Raw genomic sequence first — 16,144 nt, 5'->3', positions numbered from 1 at the left:
ACAGTAGCGGTTCTTGCGTAATGTTAACGGTGATCTTCAACCCGACTAGCCAGTTTTAAGAAAGGATGGAAAGAAGATAAGACTCTTGTTGGGGAGGAAAGGATTGTGAGTTGGATCTAGAAAGCAGTGAGGTTGTGGGAGGTCAGATTCTGTGGTAAGGCGAGAGTAAAGGATAGTAAATAGGTGTAGTGTGTGAGCAAATAGAGTTAGCCACTATAGTAATGGAGTTCAGGAAACTGTGAAGTGGGCTAAGATCCGGGAGGGGTGTTGTGAAGTATTTACAATTGTATGGAACAATTATTATTTGCAATAATAATGGAGCAACAATGATATGACAGAATCTATGTGAACTGGATAACAAGAGTAGGGAGTATAGGACCTTCAGCAGTGTGCTAAAGGAACACAAGCGAAGTGAAGGACAGTAAATTAGCAATACACTGTGAATGAGAGAACAGGGGAAACCTGTCAAATGATACAATATAACTAGCCAAGCAGAGAAGACTATACACAAAGAAGAGGAATACAAAAATACTATTCAAATAAAAGGTGTAAGAATACTGAAAAAATAATAATACAAATATGCAGCAACTTGCAGGTTCTTTTTAATAGCAAAGTGAAATTTGTCTCACTGTCTCAGCTGTTGGGATGCCCCCTCTTTGGGTTCAACTCTGGTCTTTTCACAGTTCCAGATTTTTTTGTCTCCCTTGTCGGTATTAAAAAAAAAAGAAGGAAGGAAGAAGAGATAACATTGGAAAGAGAGAAATAAGGAATAAAACAAAAAAGAAGGAAAGAGAGGAAAAAGGAATTAAAAGATTAAAAAATAATAAAATAATAAAAATAAAAAATAAAGAATTACTTAAAAAAATAGCCTCTTGCTGGTTTCAAACAAACCAGTTTTTCTGGTCTTGCTGGCTGCAGCAGGCTGAAGGGCGACTGCTTTTGCTTTTCTCCCTTCCTGATCCGCACTCACCCCAGGGCTAGCCAGGCGCCTCTCCCCTGGGCTTTGAGTGTGGAATCCAGCCCATCCTCAGAGCACACACTCCCTGGGGTTAGGGGTGTGGGCTCGGGGGCCTTCTGCTGAGTGCACTCTCCCTGGGTTTCGGGAGTGTGCTCGGCCAGGCTGCCTCCAGGCCCACGGGTTTGGGTGCGCACCCTTCCCAGTGGTATGGGGGTGTGCCGGGCCTTCTGTGGCCAAGTGGGGTGGGCTGGGTGGGGAGGAGGCCGGGGCTGCTGCTGCAGGAGCATTCCCCAAACAGTGTCTCTTTTTTTACTTTTTCTTTTTGAGAAATTCCTCCTACTCCAGCCTGCTGCTCAGTACAGCGGCCTGGCCTCTGGCACAGCCCAGTTCTCCAGCCAGACCAGTGACTATCAGGGTCAGAGCCCATCACTGTGCGACTCTAAACTCTCCCCAGCCGTCATCCTCCACAGACTCCGTGGGTGCTCACAGTCTCTGTGTGTTTGCCACTTAGTCTTTACTCCCCTCTCTGCGACTTCAAACACCTAGGTCCCTCCCGGTGCTGCCCAAACCTTGTTTGGCTGTGGAAGGAGCCACTGACCCGGCTGTCTCCCTAGAACCCTATGGCAGACCTGGCGGGCGCAGGGCCTGGGCCTGCAGCCACCCTGGTCCCAGGGACCTTACTGTCCTGAAGCACTTTCCTTACCATCTGGTTTTTCAATGTCCGCTACAATTTTTGGTCTCCTATCTTCCTATGTGCCAGGATACTGTTGGTTGTTTGCTCTGTTCCTCCGTAGATCAGCTACGTATTTCTCCCGTGTTTAGGGGGAAGTGGAATCTGCTCCCTCCTACCCACTGCCATATTCCCTCCTCTGAAGGTAAATCTCAATTTCTCACGTCAAATTCAAGTAGTTAAAGGCAGAATAGAGAATGAAGTAAAATAATTTTCAGCCCACTTTTGTATATGTTGAAAATACTTATTCTTCAACCTGGACAAGTCTCAAGATTTAAAAATTCATGTCAAAATGTCAAGACAGTTTATAAACACTTGAATTAGGTAAAGGAGGAAGGTTGCTCTGATCTTTTCCCGACTTAAAATGCACATGTAAATATGTCTCCCTCATGCTGCTCCATTATTTTCTATAACTACTTTCTTGTTGGGTATAAACATGCCTACTTAGACTGATAGGAGATTTGACTTTTTTTCATATTTTATGTAGAATAGAGGAGGTTAAGAGTTGGAGAATGGAGGAGGTCTTGTGAATGCAAAATAAATAGAACTAACACGTGACAGAACTATGATTATGTTGTCAATATGAGGCTCTGTATTTCAACTAAGAAAGTACCTACTGGGAATTGCTATTGTCAAATTCAAAAGCAAAATTTGCCCTGAATAATACAAAATAAACATAATTGAAAGTTACAATCAAGGAATCTTAACTTTTAGAAAATATTGTGATAAACTGATTCTTCAATTTTATTTTGATCTCATAATATATGAGGAGTTATTCATTATAATTAAAAAATCTGAACAGTAGCTCGCATTATATTTTAAGTAAAACCTATCTCTTCAAATGGATAAGCGTGAGCCAGAATACATCTTTCAATATACTTTTTAGGTAAATAAGACCTCGTTTTCCTTTTTGAGAGCAAAGAAGCTTAACATTTTAATGTAAGTTTAAGACTGGTGACTTAGCAATATTCAAAGGAGAAAGTCATCGTTCTGTCTTAGGAAATATAGCAGTTGTCCACGTAAATGTGGGGCAGATTCGGAAAAGGAAGAGATTTCTTAGCATCTGCATTACAACCAGACAGGAGATCATGTAATCAAATGAGAATAATCAAAACTCAGAAAATTTCATGCAGATTATGTTACATCACTAACTATATACATTGCTAACTGTATATGTATCATTAGGTGTGGTTCATAATCATTCAGCAATCTCCCCTGAATGCCTGGTATACTTTCATAGAATTGGCACATAAAAGCAAGGACTCATCCTCATCTAGGTCATGTTTATGAGATTTTTTTTCCCCTTCTATCTTTAGCCCACAATGCATATTTCTTAGTTTTCATGTCATTACAAGTTATGAAGTTCCCTTTGCAAAGGCTTGATATACACACATTTTAGTACAGGCTTACCAGGAAAATCTGCTACTACTCTTGCAGCCATCATGCTATTTTGGTATTTGCACATCTGTTGGTTTTATTATGCTTAACTCTATTTGGTTACTCTTGGTCCTCTTTCTGTATAGTTTATCCTTTCTCAAGATTCCCTTTATGACAAAAATTCAGACACAGGCAACAGCATGATGGCTACCACAGGGAAGGGGAGAGGGCACAGTAAAAGGTAAAGGGGGTCAAATACACGGTGATGAAAGAAGATTTGACTGAAGGTGGTGGGCACACGATGTAATATGCAAATGATGTATCAGAATTGTACATGTTAAACCTATATAATCTTATTAACCAATGTCACCCCAATAAATTTAATTTAAAAACTCTTAAAAAAAGAATCCTTTTGTTTCTGGTTATTGGCCCTCCAAGGAAAAGGGCCTTATATATAGTCACTCCACAATAAGCTGGGTTGCACACATGCTGAATGACTAGGTCTTAGATCTGAAGCGGGGTATGCAAAACACTCTTAAGCTGTAAGGAGAGATTTCAGTTTATGTGTAGTCATAAATTACATCATTTTATTTTATGCAGTGCAGTTTATAATGTAGCTAATATGTTCTTTTATATTAATGTATACACCTTCTAAATAGGGTACTAATGGACTCAGCACTTGGCAGGGTAATCTATCTTGTCACCTCTCGGTCGGGTCTGGCCACCCGGTTCCAGTGGCCATCCTGTTTATCTGCCACATGCTGACTGACCTGCTCAGTGCAATAACCTGCTCTGGATTCACACTGCTCACTCCATCTTTCCAGCCTATCTTTTAATTAACCGGTTCTTACTGCTCTTTGCTGTGGTATGTGGCTCTCTACATTGGTAAAGTCATCTTAATGAAAACGTCCATGTTGAGTACTGTTCTAAGAATTATTTTCTTGAAGATTACAAAAAATAATTTTTATCCATGATGTTTTCCTATTTTTAAAATCCTCCACAAGCCTCCCTCTCCTCCTAACCTTTCTTAAACAGAGATTGTAAAACCATTTATAAATAATGAGGAAACAGAAATTATACTTACACAGCAAGAGAAAAAAATCAAAATCATTTATGGTAAAAGATATATTCTAACAAATGCGACTTTAGAAAATGAAACCATACTTTAAAAAACATACATCAAGGGAGCTTGCTCTTTAAAGTTATTTTCATATAAATGTTTTTATAAAACAAAGAATCATTTTCAAATAAATGCACATTCTTTTGCAGTATTTTATTACTCAAGGTTTGCTTGAATTGAGATATATCTTCACTAGGTAGTTTTCTAACCATGTCATTCATTTTAACAGGACATAAAAATATTTAGTGCCTAAGTATATTTATATATAGTCCAAAAATTTTACACAGAATTTCATCAGAATGCCAGTGCTCAATCTAGCATTATGCTATGACTTTGAGACAGCGTATCTGTGACCTAAAGCCACATAGCCTTTCGGATCTATAGTAGTAATGTCCTAACAGGTCTCCTGGTAACCGGTCCTCCTGTCCTTCCTCCCTTCCACTGCCCTTCCCTCCCCTCCCCTCCCCACCCTTCTCCTCTTTTACCTTCCTTTCCTTCACCTTTCTTCATACTGTTTTTACTGATAGCTTCTAAGATGCACATGCATTTGATTTCCCTATTTAAATCAATCAATGTCTGTCTCTTAATCCCTATAGAAAAACCTTGAAGTATCACCTAACTACCTTCACAACCTGGCCCCTCCACTTCTCTTCACCCCCATCCCAAATTGTTCACATTTTCATCACTGTGACCATTCACTCTGCCAAATTTCCATACCTATTTATCTTTCTGTTTCCTGTACTCAGACCTTTCCCCCAACTCTCTGCCTAATGGAATCTCTTAATACTGTTTCAAATTTTATCTTTTTTGTGAAGACTTCTTCAGACCTGCGCACTTTTGGTACTTCCATATTTCTTTTTCAGACTGCTGGGGCAACACTTAACTCAAGGAAGCACTGTTTATCCTGACACAGGGTAAGCCTCTGAAGGGAAGAGCTCTGTCATTTTAAGAAGGGAATGTCCATGTTTGTTATAAATTCAAGTAACTGGTGTATGATGGTTTGTACCCTAGGGTCCTCTGAGCATTTAGGTATTTCTGATTTTTTAAAAAAATGTGCTTGATGACACTATTTACTATTTAATTGATACCTGTTAAATTCAGAGACATTTCTTAATTGAGACATAATGTATAGCTTTTAAGAGATACTTTTTGGAGAGTTAATGTACTGGTTACTTAATTTTATGTTTAATTCTGCAGTCAAATTTACATTAAAATAGCACTGTTCTAGGCCTCTCAGTCTCTATAATCATGTAAGACAGAGAATATCTGGAATGTATATGTCAGAACTGACCCAACCAAACATATGTATACTTTAAAATTTTGATTACTCTGTCAATTTTATTAGTTCCTTAAATTTACTTTAAGCTTCCCTTTTTAAAAAGCAGTTGAAGGATTATTTAACAAAGGATTTCAAGTACATCTATATAAGCATAGAAAGAGCCTAGTGGTTATTTCCTATTAATTATTTCCTATCTTCATTTTTTGTAGATAGTATTTGTTGCAATTTTTATAAACATATGCTTTATAATACTTGTATAACTTTAAACATTATTCTCCAAGGTTGTAAATAACATGCATAAGAAGAAAATCTTAGCTGCATTGTTTTATAACTTGAAAAGTTGCTTCAAGTTATAGTTATAAAAATAAAAGAGAAGAAAATAAAATTCTTAAGGAAAATAATTTTGACCTTTCCAATTACAAAATGGATTTAAAATACTGTTCATTTCTAAAATATACAATCTATTTTTAGACTTGATAGACTTATTTTATGAAGCTTTTTGGTCAAAGTAAAAGATCAATAGACACTATTACCTTATACATTAGACTCTGAGAGATTGACTTATTTTCATTGAAACCGTATTTCTTTGTTAGAGAAATTAATGAAAATATCATTGATTAATTAATATGGAACATTTCTGCAAAGCAAACATAGTAAGGGCATAACCTGTTTCATTCATAATATTAAACATGTACCTAATATAAAGTAATTTTTTACAGTGAAGTTTCAAAATATTCTCATAGAAATAAAATAATAGGGAACTAAATAATGGATTTGCCTCTTGTGAAGTAATGTGTAAGGCTAGAAAAAGAGAAGAGGATAAAATATCTAGAATAATTTTGCTGACTTATTTTTCATTGAATTTGACTATCAAATGAGCCAATGGTAAGAGGTTTGTTTAAAAATAACAGAATATAGTATAGTTTTATAAGTTATTAGCTTTAAGATAACAGAAGAGAGACTTTGAGACTGAACTCCTTAAAACAATCACCAAAATGATCAGTGGGATGACATAGTTTTAGGGCATTAGGAAATGCCTAAATGATATATTCTCGACTTATGTAGAGATCATATAACTTACATGTTAATTTGGTTCTAAAGTTTTAGCCTTTTATTCTGGCTCACATTTTCCCCAAGTATCATTCTAATAAAGGTTTAGAGTGTACTTATATGTCTTCAGAGGAACTTATACACATTGCTCATTTTTAAGTATGATCAGATTATTCCATAACATTTGCTGTGAGGAAAACAGATGTCATTTCATAACCACTGGCTCTTCACTGCCACTGACTTAATTGATGGCACTGTTCTTCAATGCACGGAATGCCATTTAAAGGAGATAATTACTGGATTACCAAAAATAGCTCAGGCAAAACAGATTTGTGTGAAGGCATGGACGTTATGATTATATTAAAATAGCCCTGGCTGGTGTTGCTCGGTGGACTGAGTGCTGGCCTGCAAATCAGAAGGCTGCTGGTTTGATTCCTGGGCAGGGCACAGGCCTGGGCTGTGGGCCGGGTCCCCAGTGGGGGCCACGAGAGGCAACCACACATTGATGTTTCTCTTTCTCTCTTCCTCCCTCTTTTTACTTCTCTAGAAATAATTAAATAAAAATCTTAAGAAAACCCTGATTATGTTAAAACAAAGTTCCATTATAATGGAAGAAATAAGACAGTTAAATATAAGAAGGTTTTGTTTTAATCAGGCATTCAGATAAAATAAATATTTTTCAATTAAATAACGATGTTAAAGTGGGAAAATGACAAACGAGAGCAGAAAATTAGAAAAACAAAACAGAATTACTCTAGTGATATCAAAACAACAAAAGCAAACAAACATACTATATTGGAAAGGAACAGGTAAACTTACAGTTGTTGTATAAGCAGCTTCTGGATCATCTTCCAGCACCCGGGACAGACCAAAATCAGAAACTTTGCATACTAAGTTGCTGTTGACCAATATATTCCTGGCTGCTAGATCCCGATGAACATAACCCATATCAGAAAGATACTTCATTCCTGATGCAATGCCTCGAAGCATACCGACCAACTGGATGACTGTAAAGTGGCCGTCGTGTTTCTGGAAGAGAATTCAAATTATATTGATTTATTTTAATTTAATGTGTGCATACATGCTCATGTGTGTGTGTGTGTGTTGTATTAAATAAAGTCTGTGAACCTATTTTACTGGATTCAGTGAATGTAAGCATCAAGTTTTCTGACCACTGACTATTTTCACAACAAAATGAAAGAACCTGTTTGACATTTAAAGGAAAGAAAACTCTAGCTGGAAGTGAGGAAGGATAACAAGTAAGGGATAGAAGGGAACCAACTAATTAACTTCCAGAAAAAAACATCTGCAAAAACTTTAAGAAGAGGGAAGTAAAATCAAATAAGGTAATAGCAAAGCTTATGAAGAAAACAGAATTCACTTTCCACAGTTGTGAGCGCTGAACCAGCCACACAGGTGGGCAGAAGGCCTGTAAAACCTAGGACTGGATGAAAGATGTGTGATAACTGGAAATATGGTAAAAACACGTCATTAAGGAAAAAGAAAAAATGGTTGTATAAACAAGATACAGGCTTAGGAAAGCTGCAAGAGAAAAAAAAAACACGCAAATAGGAAATAACTACATTTTCTCATTCTTTCATTATATATGGAGAGCAAATAGGAAGTTGTTGGCAAGTGACTGAAAACAGGTCTATTTTAGCTCCCAGTTGGAAAAGTTGAAATATGACCAACAGGCTGGGTGCAGCATGGGTATGTAGCAGTCGATCCCTTGAATATTTATTCCTCCAACCTTGATTTAAAAATAATAAATAATTTTTTAAAAACGTAAATGCATCCAATTGTCATCCATACAAGATGTGTACACAAATAAGACCAGATTCAAATATTACCCTAGAAATTAGAGAAAATGAAAATAAAAGAGTTTTAAGATTGAAAAATAATACAAATTGTTCTACTTAGTTATTTGGATATTGTTGTCTTTAATGAAGATACAGAGAAACAAGAAAGATTCTCAAGTTGGTTTATACATCAGGTAACATTTATTCATGAATGATATTAAAAATGAATATCTAGTAAGAGATTATAGGGCCATATTACCTTGTACAGTGTGGTAGATGCATACATAAGTATCTTAAATTCTGCAAAGTTAAGCAGTTTTCATAGATATCTGACTTAAAGCTACAGAGCATCTTAGAGACGGCGATGATTTGACTATATCACAGTGTCACAGTATCCCATACAGTGATGATTCATTGGTCGGTCAAAGGAATAAGCTTATACCACAAATGAGATACACTTTGTTTTACAATATCAACTTATCTCCCTGATAGCTCTGTGATAACATCACCCAACTGAAGTGCAGAGTAAGGAAAAGAACCCTCTCTTAAAAGAAATATTCTATGGCGAGAGTATCCATTTAGGTAGGCTCTTCTGTATAATTAATGTATAAAAGATAACTTAGCGAAGAAAATCTTTGATGTTATTAGCTCTTAATGCTTCCAATCCATCTTCTCAGACAGCGTACTATTAGATGAAATCTGCCTCTTTTATCATGTGCCCTACCTACCTCTCCTCTATTAGGAATCTCAAAGACTTTGAGTAGAATTGAAATCATAAATTCTTTTGGCCAAGAAAGGATTACACTAAGTTTAAAGAGGTCATTCTTTTACCTATTAGAAAGTGAAGTTTCTTGGTGCCACAGTGTTGTCAATGCATTATTTCTACATAGTAGGAAATGTTAATAGACCATCTTAAAACTAAGAAATGCATCCTTACCTGTACTATGAGACTAGAATAAGTCAGAGTTGTAGTGAGAATCACATACAAAACAAACAGTGGCCACTGATTTATTTTAATAATTATTATTTAATAAAACTGTTGATATTATAATTTTATGTAGTTTTTAAAAATTTTAATGAGTCAGAAAATTCACTTTTCTAAAAAATCAATTGGCAACATAAACTCTATGTCATAAGAAGAAGTAGTTATTTAACAACAGGTTGAAATTTAATTTTCTATTTATTCTGAGGGTGGTACAAAGCCCCAAGTTATTTTTAAAAACAATTTTTAGAGCAGTTTTACAGTCACAACAAAATAAAGAGTAAGAGATTTTTTGCATATGTTCTGCTCGCACACATGCATAGCTTCCCCCATTATCAACATCTCTCACCACAGTGGTACATTTGTTACAATTGAGGAACATGCACTGATACCTCATCATCACCCAGAAGTTACAACAGGCTTCATTCTTTGTGTTGAATGTTGTATGAGTTTGGACAAATTTATAATGACATGTACCCACCATTAGAGTATCATGGAGAGTATTTTCACTGCCCTCTGTGAAATCTTCTGTGTTCCACTTATTTACCCTGGAAACTCCCAACCCTGGAAACCCTTGATCTTTTTACAGTTTCCATAGTTTTACCTTTTTAGAATGTTAATAGTTGGAATTATACAATATGTATGTAGCCTTTTCAGATTGCCTTCTTTCACTTAGTAATATGCATTTAAGGTTTTTCTCACATAAACAAAAGGAAAGACAAAAATCACAGGATCATATCAATAGAGGCAGAAAACACATTTGATAAAGTACAGCACCCATGTATCATAGAAACAGTCAGCAAAGTGGGAGTAGAGGGAGCATTCCTCAACATAATAAAGGCCACATATGAGAGACCTACAGCTAACATCATACTCAATGGGCAAAAAGTAAAAACTTTCCTCTAATGTCAGGAATAAGACAAGAATGTCCTCTTCCACAATTTCTATTCAACATAGCACTGGAAGTTCTAGCCAGAAAAAGAAATGAATGGCATCCAAATTGGAAAGGAGGGAGCAAAAACTCTCATTGTTTGCAGATGACATGATAGTGTACTTAGAAAACCCTATAGACTTCTACAAAAAAACTACTTGACCTAATAAGTGAATTTGGCAAAACAGTGGGATACGAAGTCAATATTCAGAAATCGAAGGCATTTTTGTACACCAACAATGCAATGTCAGAAACAGAAATTAGGAAAAATATCCCATTTGATATAACAACAAGAAAAATAAAGTACCTATGAATAAACCTAACCAAGGAGGTAAAAGACCTGTACTTAGAAAACTATACAATACTGAAGAAATTAAGGAAGACACAGAATAAATGGAAGCTTATACTGTGCTCATGGATTGGAAGAATTAGCATCATCAAAATATCCATACTACCCAAAGCAATTTATAGATTCAATACAATCCCTATTAAAATACTAATGATATTTCACAGATATTGAGCGGACATTTCAAAAATTTACATGGAACCATAAATAACCCAAATAGCAATAGCAATTCTGAGAAAGAACAACAAAGTATGAGGGATCACAATATCTGACATTAAAATATATTACAAGGCATTGTAATCAAAACAGTCTGGTACTGGTATAAGAACAGACACATAGATCAAGGAAAAGAATAGAGAGCCCAGAAATAAACCCATGTCTCTATGGTCAATTAATATTTGACAAAGGGGACAGGAGCATAAAATGGAGTAAAAATAGCCTCTTCAACAAATGGTGTTGGGAGATCTGGACAGCTACATGCAAAAAAAATGAAACTTGACCACCAACTTACACCATAAACCAAAATAAACTCAAGATGGATAAAAGACTTAAAGATAAGTCATGATTCCATAAAAGCCCTAGAGGAGAACATAGGCAAAAAAATCTCAGATATTCCACACAGCAATATTTCCACTGATATATCCCACAGAGTAAGGGACATAAAGGAAGGAATAAACAAATGGGACTTCATCAAAATAAAAAGCTTCTGCACAGCTAAAGAAAACATCAGCAAACTGAAAAGAGAACCAACTATATGGGAAAACATATTCGCCAGTGATGCCTCAGGCAAGGGTTTGATCTCCAAAATATACGAAGAACTCACATGACTCCACTCTAGAAAGATAAAGATCCCAATTAAAAAGTGGGCAAAGGACCTGAACAGATGCTTCTCCAAGGAGGACATGCAGGGGGCCCAGAGACATATGAAAGGATGCTCAGCATCACTAGCAAATTAAAACCACACTGAGACCTGGCCAGTTTGGCCAGTGGGTTGAGGCTTGGGAACCAAAAGCATTGCTGGTTCAATTCCCAATCAGGGCACATGCCTGGGTTGTAGGCCAGGTCTCCAGTTGGGGACCTGTGAGCAGCAACAACACATTGAGTTTTTTCTCCCTCTCTTCCTCCCTTCTCCTCTCTCTAAAAATGAATAAATAAAGTCTTAAAAAAACCTACATCCGAACATACTTCACACTGGTCAGAATGTCCATCATAAATAAATCAAGAAATAATAAGTGCTGGTGAGGTTGTGGGAAAAGGGAACCCTAATACACTGTTGGTGGGAATGCAGACTGGTGTAGCCACTGTGGAAAACAGTATGGAATTTCCTCAGAAAACTAAAAATGGAACTGTCTTTTGACCCAGCAATTCCACTGCTAAGATTATATCCTAAGAACCCTGAAATACCAATCCAAAAGAACCCATGCACCCCAATATTCATAGCATCACAACTTACAATAGCCAAATGCTGGAAACAGTCTAAGTGTCCATCAGTAAATGAGTGGATCAAAAAGCTGTGGTACATTCACACAATGGAATACTATGCAGCAGAAAGAAAGGAGTTCCTACCCTTCCCCACAGCACAGATGGAAATGGTGAGCATTATGCTAAGTGAAATAAGCCAGGCAGTGAACGACAAACACCATATGATCTCACCTTTAACTAGAACCTAATCAACAAAAGAAACAAGCAAGCAAAATATAACCAGAGACATTGAAATAAAGAACAAACCGACAGTAACCAGAGAGGAGGTGGGAGGAGATAACAGAGGGCAGAAGGGGGAGGGTTGTGAAGGAACATGTATAAAGGACCCATGAATGGGGACAATGGGGGGAAGGACAGAACATGGTGGCTGGAAAATGGAGACAACTGTACTTGAACAGCAATTAAAAAAAGTTTTTCTATGTCTCCTCATGGCTTGATTGCTCATTTCTTTTTAGTGCTGAATGTGATTCATATTACATTGTCTGGATATACTAAAATTTATTTACCCATTCCTCTTCTGAAGGACATCTTGGTTGCTTCCAAGTTTTGGCAATTATAAATAAAGCTTCTATAAGCGTATGGGGTTATAATGTATTTATGGCTGTAGGCTTTATATGTGTATAAGTTTTCAATTTCTTTGGGTAAATGCCGAAGAGGGCAATAGCTGGATTGTAGGGTAAGAGAATGTTAGGTTTGTTAGAAACTGCCAATCTATCTTCCAAAGTGCCCGATCCATTTTACATTTCCACCAGCAGTGAAGGAGGGTTTCTGTTGCTCCACACCCATCCAGCATCTGGGTCAGAGTTACTGATTTTGGCCATTCTAATAAGTGCACAGTGTTGTCTCATTTTAATTTGCATTTCTCTGATGATCTATGATGTGATCATATGATGATATATGATGAAGAGGCACACATGAAGTACCTCTTTTCAGGCACTTTTTGGCCATCTGTATATCTTATTTTGTGAGGTGTCTATTAAGGTCTTTGGTTCATTTCTTAATCAAAATTTTTTTTTTTATTTTGAGTTTTAAGTGTTCTTTGGATAACTATTTTTTACTACATGTGTCTTTTGCAAATATTTTATCCGGGTCTCTGCTTTGTCTTCTCATTTTCTTCACACTGTCTTTGCAGAGGAGAAGTTTTAAATTTTAATGACATCCAACTTATTAATTCTTTCTTGAGTTGTGCCTTTGCCGTTTTATCTAAAAAGTGATTGCCATATCCAATGTCATCTAGGTTTGCTCTCATGTTATCTTCCAGAAGTTTTATGCTTTTGCCTTTTACGCTTAGGTCTATGATCCATTTTGAGTTAATTTTTGTGAAGAAAGTAAGGTTCTGTGTCTAGATTTGTTATTTTGCATGTACAAAGATATTTATTATGTTTTATATAACAGTGAACCATTTAATTACCTACATGCCATTCCAAATCAGTAGTTTCTTTACCTTTTTATTGTTGTTCAAGTGCAAATGTATAGATTCAATTTTTTACATGTGGATGTCTAATTGATCCAGCATGATTTGTTGAAAAGACAAAATTTTGCTCCATGGTATTACCTTTGCTCCTTTGTCAAAAGCCAGTTGACCATGCTTATTATCAGGTCTCCATTCTGTTCCAGTGATCTATTTGCTTATTCTTTCACCCACAGCACACTGTCTTAATTACTGCAGCTTTATAAGAAGCCTTCAAGTCATGTAGTCTCACTCCTCCAACTTTGTTCTTCTTCAGTACTGTGTCAGCCATTCTCAGTCTTTGCTTCTACACATAAACTTTACAATCAGTCTGTTGATATCCACAAAATAACTTACTGAGATTTTGATTGGGATTGCATTAAAATTATGCATCATATAGGAAGAACCAACATTTTCATAATATTGAGTCTCTCTAGCCATAAACATGGAACATCTCTCCATATATTTAGTATTTTTGTTTTATTTATCAGAGTTTTCTGGTTTTCCTAATAAACATCTTGTACATACATTGTTAGATTTTATTTCATACCTAAGTATTTCATTTCGGGGGTGCTACTATATAAATAGTATTGTGGTTTTAATTCCAAATTCCACTTGTTCATTGCTGGTATATAAAAAAGCAATTGACTTTTTATATTAACTTTGTTTCCTGCAACCTCACCATAATTGCTTATTAGTCTAGGTTTTTTTTTGTCATTTTTTTTCAGATTTTTCTATATGTCATCTGTGAATACTGACAGTTCTATTTTTTCTTTCCCAGTTGTATGCTTTCCCCTGCCCCATCCTGTCTTATAGCTTAGCTGTAGAAGACCATTCTGTGTGGCCGGGGCCCAGCCCCCAGTGGCAAACATTTACTGCAAAATAACTTCCTAAAATCCATGCTAAACCTTCCAAGGACAATTGTAACTGATTCAACCACTTTTCCCTTTTCATCTGCAAATATCCCTCTTCTGTAATGTAATTAGAGGTATTGGCTCCTTTGTTGTCTGTAAAAGGTAACCCCCTGAAGCAATCGGTGCATAGTAAATGAGGACCATCTTGTAATGTGCTGAGAAACCCAATAAAAGCTGGTCATGGGAAGGGCCAGAGCTTTTGCTCCCCTTGAGAGAAAAGCCATGCTGCCCCTTTTCCTCCTCCGGACTTGGTAGTCCGAGTGCACGTCTAGTTTCATCCATAATGACGCAGACACTGTGGGCCCATGTCCACATCAATTAGCTAGGACTTCCAGTATGACATTGAGAAGTAGTGGGAGTGGACATCCTTGCCTTGTTCCTGACTTTAGTGGGACAGCTTCATGTTTGTCACCAATAAGTATGATGTTAGCTGTAGGTTTTTTTGTAGATCGCCTCTATCAAATTTAGGAAGTTCCCCTGTATTCCTAGTTTACTGAGAGTTTTTAGTATGAATGGGTATTGGGCTTTGTCAAATGCTTTTTATATAATCAGATCATTTCTCTTTTTAGCTATTTAATACAAGTGACATTAATTGAAGTTAAAAAGTGAATTGAAGCATTAATTGAAGCAGTCTTGCATTCCAGGGTTATATCACTTGGTTGTGAGGTATAATTCTCTTATACAATATAGGCTTCGATTTACTAATGTTTTATTCAAAGTTATTTTTTAACAGCTTTATTAAGATATATACCATATAATTTATGTTTTAAAATTTTCAATTATAGTTTCATATGGCTTGCATTAGTTTCAAGTGTGCAGCTTAGTATTTAGACAATCACATACTTTATGAAGTGTTCCCTCTGATATTTCTACTACCCACCCGACACCACACACAGTTATTACAATATTATTGAGTATATTCCCTAGGCTTCACTTTACATCCCATGACTTTTTGTAAGTACTGGTCTGTACTTCTCAATCCCTTCACCTTTTTTACCCAATTTATACTTTGATAGTACATTTAATTATTTTACTGTATTCACAGAGTTGTGTAACAATCACCATAATAAATTTTAAGACCTTTTCATCATTCCTCAAAGAACCAGAATACTCATAGGCAGTCGTTCCACATTCTCCCCAAGTCCCCCCACCAGTCCTAGGCAATGATTAATCTACTTTCTATCTCTACAAATTTGGCTATTTGGGATATTTCATATAAATGGAATCATACAGTGTGGTCTTTCATGACTGTCTTTCATTTAGTATAATTTCAAGATTCATTTATGTTTTAATATGTAGCAGCAGTATTTGACTATTTTTACTGACAAGTGATATTGTATTCATTTTATTTATCTATTCATCATTTGATAGATATTTGAGTTCCATTCTTTGGTTATCATGCAAGATATTTTTTTTGTTATATATTTAACTTCCTTTGTGAGAACATTTAAGTTCTAACCTCTTAGCAAATTTTAATTATATAATAGTGTTATCAACTATATATGTTAGATCCTCAGAATTTATTCTTCTTATGACTGAATATTTGAACCTTTTAAAAAATCTCTCTCTACTTCCCCCACTCACCCCACTCAGGGCAACTACTCTTCCATTCTTTGTTTCTGAGTCCAACTTTTCTTCTTCCCTCCTTTCCTCCTTCTCCTCCTCTTCCTTCTCCTTGTCTCTTTCTGTTCATTTTTTTTTTTAGAATCAACATAGAAGTGATACC

General features: G+C 36.1%; 1 protein-coding gene across 2 annotated transcripts in view; it reads right to left on the bottom strand.

The window, feature by feature from the left end:
- The window catches only part of EPHA6 (EPH receptor A6), a 911,975-nt gene that overhangs the window by 114,772 nt on the left and 781,059 nt on the right, over positions 1–16,144 (bottom strand). For both annotated transcript variants that reach the window (XM_037132782.2, XM_037132783.2), the window contains exon 14: positions 7,334–7,543. In XM_037132782.2, coding sequence (XP_036988677.2) covers positions 7,334–7,543 — 210 coding nt within the window. The remainder of the gene's footprint in view (positions 1–7,333; positions 7,544–16,144) is intronic.

Source organism: Artibeus jamaicensis, unplaced genomic scaffold, assembly GCF_021234435.1.
Source record: "Artibeus jamaicensis isolate MK-2021 breed Jamaican fruit bat unplaced genomic scaffold, CSHL_Jam_final contig_3206, whole genome shotgun sequence".
Classification (NCBI taxonomy): domain Eukaryota; kingdom Metazoa; phylum Chordata; class Mammalia; order Chiroptera; family Phyllostomidae; genus Artibeus; species Artibeus jamaicensis.
This window is presented reverse-complemented; position numbering and strand designations above follow the sequence as displayed.